A 13761-nucleotide genomic window follows, 5' to 3' on the forward strand; every position below is an offset into this window, starting at 1 on the left:
TAAATTTATAAGAGATGAATACCGCCTAGGAGTACTGTGTTACTGCCTTCCATAAAGTGGGCTGAATTTAAAACATTTGGTACAGTGACCATACTGTATATGCTTATGGTATATTTAATATATTTTGTAGCCTGGAGATGACATTGTTCTTATGGCACAAGCTCTAGAGAAGCTGTTTATGCAGAAATTATCTCAGATGCCACAAGAAGAGCAAGTTGTGGGTGGTAAGGAAAGAATCAAGAAAGGTAAGGCAGGAGGGAAACACTTTATGCTTCTCTCTCTTTTTTTCCCCTCTCTATCTGTCTCGTGTGTGTGTGTAAATCCCTCAAAGGAGACAGACATCCAGAAGTCCTACATCCTATTCTATTGATAAAAAAATGTCCATTTAAAACAATCTGCCAAACCTTGATCACAAGGATGGGTATCATTCAAGAATAGTGAAGGCTGCATTGATTATGGCCTCGGAGCCAGCTTTCTTGTAGCATAATGCCATTCACATAGTAGGGATTTAGAAAATCATAGCTGTTACTACTGTTTTCAGTGGATCTTGTATCTGTGCTGTACTGATAAGAATGCCCAAATTGCTAGTGCTGTCTGTATTAAAAAAAAATTTCCATAGCTGAGAATGAAATGTTAGTATTGGGTTGGAAGATTGTCTTTTTTTCCTAACTTTTTCTTCACTCACAAACATCTTTAGAGGAAATCATCTTTTGTTTTTTTGAGACGGAGTCTCGCTCTGTCGCCCAGGCTGGAGTGCAGTGGTGCAATCTCGGCTCACTGCAAGCTCCGCCTCCCGGGTTCACGCCATTCTTCTGCCTCAGCCTCTCCGAGTAGCTGGGACTACAGGCGCCCGCCACCACGCCCGGCTAATTTTTTGTATTTTTAGTAGAGACAGGGTTTCATCGTGGTCTCGATCTCCTGACCTCGTGATCTGCCCGCCTCGGCCTCCCAAAGTGCTGGGATTACAAGCGTGAGCCACCGCGCCCGGCCGGAAATCATCTTTACAACTAATAATCATATCATTTAAATATGGTGTTTCAAAAATCTTAAATCTTAAGTATTCAAATAGATTTATTGTAGAGGTTAACCAAGAATGTAGTAAATGTTGGTTTATCTTTGGATCACTTAAGCAGTGTAATCTTTAAGTTCTTAGTCATTCCATGTTAGTTTCCTCATTTATAATATCAGGAAAATATTTATTTATTTATTTATTTAATTTATTTATTTATTTATTTGAGATGGAGTCTTCACTCTGTCACCCAGGCTGGAGTGCAGTGGTGCAATCTCGGCTCACTCTAAGCTCTGCCTTCCAGGTTCAAGTGATTCTCCTGCCTCAGCCTCCTGAGTAGCTGGGATTACAGGCGTGTGCCACCATGCCCAGCTAATTTTTGTATTTTTTAGTGGAGATGGGGTTTCACCATGTTGGTCAGGCTGGTCTCAAACTCCTGACCTCGGGTGATCCACCCGCCTTGGCCTCCCAAAGTGCTGTGATTATAGGCATGAGCCACTGCACCTGGCCTACATTTAAGTTTTTTGTTAGAAATAAAACTTGAAAAAAATTACAAGACAGTGCATTATGGAAAAAAATTAAGACTGCATTATGACACGTGTCAGATGAAATTACAAGTAATACATGCTGTATTTCAAAAGAATGAGAAATTTTATTTCGAGACAGGGTCTCATTCTGTCACCCTGGCTGGAGTACAATGGCACTCCACGATCAGTTCACTGCAGCCTCGAGCTCCTGGGTTTAACGGTCCTCCCACTTTAGCCTCCCAAGTAGCCAATATTAAAGACATGTGCCACCACACCCAGCTAATTTTTTTGTTTCTTACAGAGGTGGGGTCTCATTTTGTTGCCCAGGCTCATCTTGAACTCCTAGCTTCAAATGATCCTCATGCCTTGGCCTTCCAAAGTGCTAGGGTTACAGGCGTGAGCCACCATGCATGGCCAAGAGTGAGAAATTGATATGTGATGTGTGCTAGTACATTTTGTATCGCTATAAAGAAACACCTGGCTGGGCGTTGTGTCTCATGGCTGTAATGCCAGCACATTGGGAAGTCAAGATGGGAGGATTACATGAGCCCAGGAATTCAAGACCAGCCTGAGCAGGATAGGAGGACCCTTTATAGAAAAATTTGAAACTTTGCCAGGTATAGTGGCATGCACCTGTAGTCCCAGCTCCTCAAGAGCCTGAGGTGAGAGGATTGCTTGAGCCCAGTAGGTTGAAGGTGCAGTGAGCCGTGATCACACCACTGCAACAGAGCGACAGAGGCAGACCCTTTCTCAAAAAAAAAAAAAAAAAAAAATGAAAGAAAAGAAATAAATACGTGAGGCTGGGTAAAAGAGGTTTATTTGGCTCATGGTTTTGCAGGCTGTAGAAGTATGGCACCAGCATCTGCTTAGCTTCTGGGCCTCAGGAAGCTTTCAATCATGGTCAAAAGCAAAGAGAGAGCTGTTGTATCACATGGCGAGGTGGGGGTAGGGAGGAGGTGTTCTTTTAAGCAACCAGATCTTGTGTGAACTCATAGAGTGAGCACTCCTTCATTATGTCGAGGACAGCACCAAGAGATTTATGAGGGATCCACCCTCATGACCCAAACACCTCCCACACCAAGACCCACCACCAACATTGGAGGTCACATTTCAACATAAGATTTGAAGAGGACAAAACATCCAAACCATATCACGCTGGAAAAGTTGGGAAAGGCTTTAGAGGTGATATAAGTTATGTTTGACCTCAAAAGATAGGTGGGATTTGGCTTCAGAGTGAATGTCTAAGTTTAAAAAACTTTTGACAGAAGCATTCCACTACCAGAGTCATGTCTTTGTTAGTCACAGTGGTAGGAAAATTGTCATATGATGGTAGCTAGTTTAAAATAATGTGGTTACGTACATGTTGATAATTTATGGCAAAGAAAACTTGGTGTTAAACTGATAATGTTGATTGAGCAAATACTTGAGTGCTGATTATGTTCCACAACACTGTTCTGTGCTCTTGAGATATTATCAGTGAATAAAACAAAAACTTTGCCATCTTGGAATTTATATTCTAGTAGAAAGTGAGAGACAAACATGAGAGATTCCGTGGAGGCATCATTGAGAAGTGAAGATTTGAAAGAAGAACATTCCAGCTAGAGGAATCAGCTAGAGCAAAGGCCTATAACAGATCTTTTCCTTCTCCATCACTTTGAGCCAGTGCCTTCATTTGTGAACGGATCTTGCCATCTGAGCCATTTTATTCCTTTGGTTATCTCCCTTTTTTCTTGGATAATTAATCTCTCCTCCTCTATGGGGTTAGTCTCATTACCCTATAAACTTGCTCTAGTATCTCATCTTTAAAATACTCCTTTATCCATATCCTTCCAGCTATTGTTCCTTTTTCTTTCTTTCTTTCTTCCTATATACTCATGTAGTCTCCTTAGCACAAGTTCTAGCTTTAGTTCACCACCAAAAACGTTTTGTCAGTCAGGGTCACTTGTAGTCTTCATGCTGCAAAATTTAAGTAGTGTTTTTCTATTCTCATTTTATTTGACTTCTGTCAGTATTTACCTTAGAAGACTACTGTGTCTTTCTTAAAATGATTTTATTTCTTCGTGCACACACTAATCATGTGGACTTACTTCCCATTCTATAGTTCTCTTGACCTGGCTGGCTACATCTTACCTTTATAGTGACATCTTAGTTGTCAGCTTTAGAGAGGGAGGCCTTCCTTGGCTACCCTCTCCATAATAGTTCTCTACCTTAATTTAGTCAGTAACCTGTATATTTCCTTCCTAACACTTAGCATCACTTGTACTCAGTTTGATTACTAATTTTTTGTCTGTTTCTTACACTAGACAGTAAGCTCCAAGAGCAGATACTATGTCTGTCTTGTTTATTTTTGTGCCCTAGCACCGAAAATGGTGCCCAACACACAATAGGCATGCAGTAAATATTTACTGTGTTTCTCTCATGTACCAAGTACCTACCGCATTAGGCACAAGGGATTTAGGTGTGACCAAAACAAAGTCCCCTTACCCTCACAGAGCTTTTTATTCTTGTGAGGGATAGAGACAAAATTAAATAATTGTAACTGTTCCTCACTATGCATATCTAATTAGCTCCTGAGTTCAAAGAGCAACAGTTGGAATATCAAAGGATGTGAGATTATCTGAATGTATTTGATTGCTAAGTTTCAGAGAGTAGTGACAACTCAGATATTGAGGAATATCAGCCCTATCTTAAAATACATTCAAATTTACTTAGTTCCTGAGTTTGTTTTGCAAGAATTGAAGAGCCAGAAATAGCTATATGTTGTATATCAAATGTGATAATGGCATGGAAAAAATAAAGCAGAATAAGAGCTAGACAGTTGGTGAGTGGGGATAGGTAGAGTGAAAATGTTATTTTATATAGGGTGGTTGAGAAGGTGACATTTGAGTAAATGCCTGAAGAAAATGTTGGAATGAGGTATAAGGATATCTTCTTTTAGGCAAAACAAATAGTCTGCTTCTGCTTACCAAATTTGAGCAAGAGTGAGGTAAGGGCAGAGGGAAGTAATAAGAAGTGAGGTTTGAAGTGAGGTAGCATGATGCCTCCAGCTTTGTTCTTTTGGCTTAGGATTGACTTGGCAATGCGGGCTCTTTTTTGGTTCCATATGAACTTTAAAGTAGTTTTTTCCAATTCTGTGAAGAAAGTCATTGGTAGCTTGATGGGGATGGCATTGAATCTATAAATTACCTTGGGCAGTATGGCCATTTTCACGATATTGATTCTTCCTATCTATGAGCATGGAATGTTCTTCCATTTGTTTGTGTCCTCTTTTATTTCATTGAGCAGTGGTTTGTAGTTCTCCTTGAAGAGGTCCTTCACATCCCTTGTAAGTTGGATTCCTAGGTATTTTATTCTCTTTGAAACAATTGTGAATGGGAGTTCACTCATGATTTGGCTGTTTGTCTGTTATTGGTGTGTAAGAATGCTTGTGATTTTTGCACATTGATTTTGTATCCTGAGACTTTGCTGAAGTTGCTTATCAGCCTAAGGAGATTTTGGGCTGAGATGATGGGGTTTTCTAGATATACAATCATGTCATCTGCAAACAGGGACAATTTGACTTCTTCTTTTCCTAATTGAATACCCTTTATTTCCTTCTCCTGCCTGATTGCCCTGGCCAGAACTTCCAACACTATATTTAATAGGAGTGGTGAGAGAGGGCATCCCTGTCTTGTGCCAGTTTTCAAAGGGAAAAGTTTTCAAACTATACTACAAGGCTACAGTAACCAAAACAGCATGGTACTGGTACCAAAACAGAGATATAGACCAGTGGAACAGAGCAGAGCCCTCAGAAATAATACTACACATCTACAACTATCTGATCTTTGACAAACCTGACAAAAACAAGAAATGGAGAAAGGATTCCCTATTTAACAAATGGTGCTGGGAAAACTGGCTAGCCATATGTAGAAAGCTGAAATGGATCCCTTCCTTACACCTTATACAAAAATTAATTCAAGATGGATTAAAGACTTAAATATTAGACCTAAAACCATAAAAACCCTAGAAGAAAACCTAGGCAATACCATTCAGCACATAGGCATAGGCAAGGACTTCATGTCTAAAACACCAAAAGCAATGGCAACAAAAGCCAAAATAGACAAATGGAATCTAATTAAACTAAAGAGCTTCTGCACAGCAATAGAAACTACCATCAGAGTGAACAGGCAACCTACAGAATGGGAGAAAATTTTTGCAATCTACTCATCTGACAAAGGGCTAATATCCAGAATCTACAAAGAACTCAAACAGATTTACAAGAAAAGACAAACAACCCCATCAAAAAGTGGGCAAAGGATATGGAGAGACACTTCTCAAAAGAAGACATTTATGCAGTCAACAGACACATGAAAAAATGCTCATCATCACTGGCCGTCAGAGAAATGCAAATCAAAATCACAATGAGATATCATCTCACACCAGTTAGAATGGCCATCATTAAAAAGTCAGGAAACAACAGGTGCTGGAGAGGATGTGGAGAAATAGGAACACTTTTACACTGTTGGTGGGACTGTAAACTAGTTCAACCATTGTGGAAGACAGTGTGGCAATTCCTCAGGGATCTAGAACTAGAAATACCATTTGACCCAGCCATTCCCATTACTGGGTATATACCCAAAGGATTATAAATCATGCTGTTATAAAGACACATGCACACGTATGTTTATTGCGGCACTACTCACAATAGGAAAGACTTGGAACCAATCCAAATGTCCCACAATGATAGACTGGATTAAGAAAATGTGGCACATACACCATGGAATACTATGCAGCCATAAAAAATGATGAGTTCATGTCCTTTGTAGGGACATGGATGAAGCTGGAAACCATCATTCTTAGCAAACTATCGCAAGGACAGAAATCCAAACACCGCATGTTCTCACTCATAGGTGGGAATTGAACAATGAGAACACATGGACACAGGAAGGGGAACATCACACACCGGGGCCTGTCGTGGGGTAGGGGGAGTGGGGAGGGATAGCATTAGGAGATACGCCTAATGTAAATGACGAGTTAATGGGTGCAGCACACCAACATGGCACATGTATACATGTGTAACAAGCCTGCATGTTGTGCACATGTACCCTAGAACTTAAAAGTATAATACAATTAAAAAAATAAGAAATGACGTTGGAAGGAGGGAAGAAGTACGGAGAAGAGGACAAGCAGATCATACACATGCTATGAGCAGTTTGGATTTTACTTAGCGAGATTACAAGCCGTCACTGATTTGAGTTTTAAAAGATCACTTTGGTAGCTGTTTTGAGGATAGACTATAGAGTACCAAACCAGAAGAAAGACCTGCCTGGATGTTATTGCAGTAATTGAGTTGTGCACTGATGATGCCTTGGGCCGAAGTGAATGCCACTTGTGAGAAGTGTTTGGAGTCTAGATAGGAAGATAATGCTAACAGGGTTTGCTAGTGGGTTGGATATGGAGTTTGAGAGACAGTGGAGTCAAAGATGACTTCAAGGTTTTTGTTGTGAACAATTAGAAAAATAGAGTTGCCTTGATGGAAGATTGAACTTTTGAAATAACAGATTTCAGAGTGATATGATCCAAATGTCTTACGTCATAACATTCTGTGAGAACAGGGCAGAAGAACGTGACAATTGTTTCTTTGGCAGAATTTTCTGAAGAATGTATTGATAAGAGAATCATATTTACATCTTTTGTTCTGTGATGGACTATGTGTAACAATTATGAAGTCCTTGGATATTTATGCAGAGCATTCTGAAGACCTCACATACTATTGTGTGGTTGGTCTCCAGAGTATCTGAAATTTTTGCTCATGGTCATAGCTCTATTATTAGTCTTGGTTTAAGCCAGGTACCTTTTTGAATAAAACTGATAAACCTACCATTAATAACAAATGTTGAAGTCTCCATTATTATATCTAAATTGGTCTAACCTGTCTAATCCTGTGTGTGTAGATTTCAAAATGAAATAAGTATCCTATGCTTATATTGCTAAAAAGCTGAACTAAATGAAATAGAAAATAAGACAGAAAGTGGTATTTTATACTTTATTCATTCATATATGTGATTCTGGCTCATACTTTTCCAGGCACTCAACAGAACATAGCTGTTTCTTCTGCTAAAGAAAAATCATCGCCCAGCACAACAGAAAAAGTATTTAAGCAGCAAGCAATTCCTTCTGTATTTCCTAAGACATCTATTTCTCCCTTGAACGTGGCACAGGTAGCTTCAGTCAACTCCAGTTCACAAACTGCAGCCCAAGTAAGTTTGTTGTAGTTTTTAAATCATTGCTTTTTAACATTGGATTTTTTTTTTACGTTAATAGGAAAATTAGTCTTCAGCATCTAGCAATTTTTCTTTTTTAATTCATTTAGCATCTAGCAATCTGAAATAATACTGTTTCCGCCTCTCTATGCATTTTATGAATACAGACCTAAGAGGCTAGCCAAATTTTAGATATTTCTTAGGTAGAATTTGTACTGTTTGGGTATCTTGATAGTAATAATATCAGAAGTTGTTCCCTACATAATTTTCTTTTAAAAATCATATATTCTTGCTGATTTTCAGGTATTCAGAAACTTTTTTTGGTATAACTATGACTTTGATTTTTTACTTTTCATTCATCTTAAGGTTTGCACAAGACATTCTTTGGTATGTGGGAAGATAATATTAGAACTATTTAGTTTGCCTACAAAAGGAAATTAACCTTTAGCAATATTTAATGCATGGATTGACAACAATATGTAAATTATCTATATAAAGACTTGGTGCCAATAATCTTTCCCTTTTTTTGTTTTAACTGATGAGGAACTATTGCTCTGAATATCATCTTAAATATGTTTTTGTTGTTGAATTGTTCTGTTTTAGGTTACAAAGGGTGTGAAGAGGAAAGCCGATACAACAACTCCTGCAACTTCAGCAGTTAAAGCAAGTAGTGAATTTTCTCCAATATTCACAGAAAAATCAGTGACATTGCCACCTATAAAAGAAAATATGCCAAAAAATGTTTTGCCAGATTCTCAGCAACAATATAATGTTGTGAAGAGTGTTAAAGTAACTGAACAATTAAGGCACTGTAGTGAGATTCTTAAAGAAATGCTTGCAAAGAAACATTTTTCATATGCATGGCCCTTTTATAATCCTGTTGACGTTAATGCTTTGGGACTCCATAACTACTATGACATTGTCAAAAATCCAATGGATCTTGGAACTATTAAGGTAAATGTTGCCTTAAAAGGAAGAACTTCTTTTTCTTGATTATAAAAGTAATTCATCATTGCAAAGAAATCTTAAAATCTAGAAAAAGTTGAAGGAAATTAAGATCATCCGAGTCATACTACCTGGAGTGAGTCTCTGGAAAATTTAAAAATATATCTTTTTGTTTTCTGCCACTTGAACACGTTCATGGTTCTAGGCCGGGCACAGTGGCTCGTGCCTGTAATCTTAGCACTTTGGGAGGCCAAGGTGGGCGGATCACTTGAGGCCAGGAGTTTGAGACCAGCCTGGCCATGGCAAAACCTCGTCTCTACTAAAATATAAAAAAGCTGGGAATGGTGGTACATGCCTATGGTCCCAGCTACTCCAGAGGCTGAGTCACGAGAATCACTTGAACCTGGGAGGAGGAGAGGTTGCAGTAAGCAGAGATCATGCACTGCACTCCAGGCTGGGTGACAGAGGGAAACTGTCTCAAAAAAAAGATTATATGAAAACACTCTGCTTCTCTGCTTTTGTGATTTTGTTTCAGTTCTCTTTACTTGGAATGTCCTCCTTCCTTATCTCTACTTGTCAAAATTCACTGGATTTTTTTTCAAAGTCTAAAAAATATGAAACAAATGTAGCAAAATTTTAACATTTGTCAAATCTGGATGGTGGGCAACTGTTTTCTGTATATTTGAATTATTTTGTAATATGAACATTTAATATAGGTGCTCAAATAATTATTGAATTGAACTATTTGTGAATCCTGTAGTTTTTCTTTAATTTAGGAGAAAATGGATAACCAAGAATATGAGGATGCATACAAATTTGCGGCAGATGTTAGATTAATGTTCATGAATTGCTACAAGTACAATCCTCCAGATCACGAAGTTGTGACAATGGCAAGAATGCTTCAGGTGAGCCGTTACTTGTGCTCTGAAAGTGTTTTTCCTCTGAACATAGTTGAAATGTTTTTTAGAACCATAACTTTTAAGAGATAAAGAATAATAACTCCTACACCTCTAAGTATTAAATGGCAAAAACCACAATTACTTTTGCACCAACAAAACAGTTTATGAATTATACTTTTAAAAATGAGAGGGTTGTGTGTTCTGTTTTGTTTTTTTTTTTGAGTTCTTGCATCCTTTAGTAGCGAATCTTTTAATGAAGCTGCCCTGCATACAAAGGAAACTGGGGAAATATTAGTGAAGAGGGGATGTAGATATATTATATATAGGGTTGACTAGAGCCCATGTCCCACTGAGGGGACAGTCTAAATGGCTGGAGGTATTAGAATGATCTACCAACTACAGGGCCCTTGAAAGAAGATCCCCTGTGCCAGCCGGGCACAGTTGCTCATGCCTGTACTCCCAGCACTTTGGGAGACTGAGGCGGGTGGATCACGAGGTCAGGAGATCGAGACCATCCTGGCTAACGTGGTGAAACCCCATCTCTACTAAAAAATACAAAAAAATTAGCCAGGCATGGTGGCGCCTGTAGTCCCAGCTGCTGGGGAGACTGAGGCAGGAGAATGGCGTGAACCCGGGAGGCAGAGCTTGCAGTGAGCCGAAATCGCGCCACTGCACTCCAGCCTGGGCGACAGAGCGAGACTACATCTCAAAAAAAAAAAAGAAAAAGGAACCCCTATGTTACTTGAGAGGTCTATCTCGCCTGAAAAAAATGGAGAAAAGTTGTTAAGTTTGGCAGGCAGAGAAGCATGAGTCTTTTTTTTTTTTTTTTTTTTTTTTGAGATGGAGTTTCGTTCTTGTTGCCCGGGCTGGAGTGTAGTGGTGCAATCTTGGCTCATTGCAACCTCCGCCTCCCGGGTTCAAGCGATTCTCCTGCCTCAGCCTCCCAAGTAGCTGGGATTACAGGCATGCGCCACCACACCTGACTAATTTTGTATTTTTAGCAGACACGGGGTTTCTCCATGTTGGTCAGGCTGGTCTTGATCTCCCCATCTCAGGTGATCCACCCCCCTCAGCCTCCGAAAGTGCTAAGATTACAGGCATTAGCCTTAATACGTTTGAGTCTTAATACGTTTCTTCTGATATATCTTAAAGGAAAAAACAATTCTGGTCAAAATATGACACTGAAATGTACTTTTTATTAAAAGCTATGATTGCTGGATTAAATAAAAGATACAGAAAACCATAACAAACTAATTTTTCATTATAGGATGTTTTCGAAACGCATTTTTCAAAGATCCCAGTTGAACCTGTTGAGAGTATGCCTTTATGTTACATCAAAACAGATATCACAGAAACCACTGGTAGAGAGAACACCAATGAAGCCTCCTCTGAAGGGAACTCTTCTGATGATTCTGAAGATGAACGAGTTAAGCGTCTTACAAAGCTTCAGGAGCAGGTAGTTGATTGTATTGATACAAATTTTGATAATCTATGAGCTGCTAATCTATCAGAAAATTTTTTCTGCAGATTTAAAGCTGGTATAGTTAGATCGCTTCATAACTGTGGCTTTATTTACTTATTGGCAAATTTGTAATGTTTAATAGTTTTTCCTAATCAAATATTTATTGTCATAAAAATCTGTTATTTTTAAAAATTATGTTATCTATTCCTAATCATGAGTGGTTGATTCTCATTGAAATGATTTATGAAATAACCAGAGATATTTTATAGATGAAGTCTTATTTAACATTAACTACTTTTTATGATAAAATGTTAAACTGTTCTGGAGCTCAAGTCTGAAAAATCAATGATTAAAAACTTAAGACCAACCAGGCACCGTGGCTCATGCCTGTAACCCCAACACTTTGGGAGGCCAAGATGGGAGGATTGCTTGAGCCCAGGAGTTCGAGACCAGCTTGGGCAACATAGTGAGACCACGCCTCTACAAAAAAATAAAAAAAATGAGGCAGGAGGATCACTTGAGCTTAGGAGGTTGAGGCTGCAGTTAGCCAGGATCACACCACTGCAGTCCCACCTGGATGACAGAGCAAGACCCTGGCTCAAAAAACAAAAAACTTAAGACCACCTGGAAATGTTATTTATTCTTGATCTGTTGGTAGATGAATATTTAAGTTTATGGGTAGAGCACATGATAGTTTTTGTAATTTAATATATGCCTTTTAAAAATTCAGTGCATTTGTGAAATTAAATAAAAACTTGAAGGAAATGTAATAAGAAATGAATTTCACAAAAGACACTCTTGACTTTGGAGTGGCTTGATTTTTTTCTAGTTTATTTAGAGACATGAATGTTTACAGATTTTTTTCTTTTATCAGCTTAAAGCTGTACATCAACAGCTCCAGGTTTTGTCCCAAGTACCCTTCCGTAAGCTAAATAAAAAGAAAGAGAAGTCTGAAAAGGAAAAGAAAAAAGAAAAGGTTAATAACAGCAATGAAAATCCAAGAAAAATGTGTGAGCAAATGAGACTAAAGGAAAAGTCCAAGAGAAAGTAAGTATCTTTTATTATGATAGCTTATTAAGACAATAACGACAAGTTGGACTAAATTTAGTTTTTGTTACAGTCAGCCAAAGAAAAGGAAACGACAGTTCATTGGTCTAAAATCTGAAGATGAAGATAATGCTAAACCTATGAACTATGATGAGAAAAGGCAGTTAAGTTTGAATATAAACAAACTCCCTGGAGATAAACTTGGGCGAGTAGTTCACATAATACAATCAAGAGAGCCTTCTCTGAGCAGTTCCCATCCTGATGAGATAGAGATAGACTTTGAAACACTGAAAGCATCAACACTAAGAGAATTAGAAAAATACGTTTTGGCATGTCTAAGAAAGAGACCATTAAAACCTCCTGGTATGTATTTCCGCATATTAATAGAAATCGGTTTTGTATTTATGTTGGTTTTTGGTTATACTCACTTTCTTCCCTCCTAAATCACACAGCTAAGAAAATAATGATGTCCAAAGAAGAACTTCACTCACAGAAAAAACAGCAGTTGGAAAAGCGGTTACTGGATGTTAATAATCAGTTAAATTCTAGGAAACGTCAAACAAAATGTAGGTGGCAGTTTTTATATGTATGTATGTATGTATGTATGTATGTATGTATGTATGTATGTATGTAGAGACAGGGTCTTGTGATGTTGCCCAGGCTGGTCTTGAACTCCTGGCCTCATGTGATCCTCCACCTTGGCCTCTCAAAGTGCTGAAATTACAGGCATGAGTGACCATGCCCAGCCTAGGTGGCAGTTTTTAAATATTCCTGCAACTATTTAATTCTTCCGGCATTTTAATATGTTTCTCTGTTTTGTAGCTGATAAAACGCAACCATCCAAAGCTGTTGGAAGTGTTTCCCGACTGAGTGAGAGCAGCAGCAGCAGCAGCAGCAGCTCATCAGAGTCTGAAAGTAGCAGCAGTGACTTAAGCTCTTCAGACAGCAGTGATTCTGAATCAGGTTAGCTGTCCCCTTAAATGTACCTCTGTTGATGGGAGCATTTTTTTCCTGTAATATTGATTTATATTTTGAAGAAATATTTGCTACTTACCCAGAATCCATGGTTTGTATATCATGCTAATTATTTAATTGCATGTTGACAATCTTAGTATTTTCCCTAAAAGAGATACTGTGTAAGATGAAACTTCGTATTATATGTACATGACGTGTAGGTTTGTAATGCTGAAAAAAAGTTTACTCAAGGAGGGATAGTCTCAATAAATAATTTCAAATCTTAATATCAAAATATATCAGATAATAAAATAATGACCTTTACTTGTTTTATAAAATAAAAGATTATTTGAGAGCACCTTTCGCTTTACTCTCCATGATCTATCAGATCACTCTAATGTTGCAAGGGTTGCCATGTTGTGGTACTATGTTCTGAATTGAATAATCCTTTTGAGTTAAGAAACCAGTCATCCTAGAAGCTGTAAATCAGATTTTTTTTTTCTACTTCTTTGGTTTCTTCACTGTAGAATATTTTCTTCCATCTATAGAAAAATGTACTTTAAATTCAGATTCTCAGCTATGCTCAAGTGCCATATTATCTTGTATAGTTTAGCAGTTGTATCAAGCTTAGGTCATTTATGGTTTTTTTGTGCTTTTCTATTAATGATTACATAGT

At 38.1% G+C, this 13761-nt stretch overlaps 1 protein-coding gene across 17 annotated transcripts in view; it reads left to right on the forward strand.

The window, feature by feature from the left end:
* Window positions 1–13761, forward strand: part of BRDT (bromodomain testis associated) — a 71187-nt gene that overhangs the window by 22190 nt on the left and 35236 nt on the right. For 16 of the 17 annotated variants that reach the window (XM_063625470.1, XM_063625473.1, XM_063625465.1 and 13 more), the window contains 9 exons: window positions 131–245; window positions 7603–7775; window positions 8382–8732; window positions 9500–9628; window positions 10890–11078; window positions 11959–12131; window positions 12205–12494; window positions 12584–12697; window positions 12954–13094. In XM_063625470.1, coding sequence (XP_063481540.1) covers window positions 131–245; window positions 7603–7775; window positions 8382–8732; window positions 9500–9628; window positions 10890–11078; window positions 11959–12131; window positions 12205–12494; window positions 12584–12697; window positions 12954–13094 — 1675 coding nt within the window. The remainder of the gene's footprint in view (window positions 1–130; window positions 246–7602; window positions 7776–8381; window positions 8733–9499; window positions 9629–10889; window positions 11079–11958; window positions 12132–12204; window positions 12495–12583; window positions 12698–12953; window positions 13095–13761) is intronic. The other variant, XM_063625471.1, reaches the window with a different exon arrangement.

The sequence above is a fragment of the Symphalangus syndactylus genome, chromosome 12 (genome assembly GCF_028878055.3).
Source record: "Symphalangus syndactylus isolate Jambi chromosome 12, NHGRI_mSymSyn1-v2.1_pri, whole genome shotgun sequence".
Classification (NCBI taxonomy): Eukaryota; Metazoa; Chordata; class Mammalia; order Primates; family Hylobatidae; genus Symphalangus; species Symphalangus syndactylus.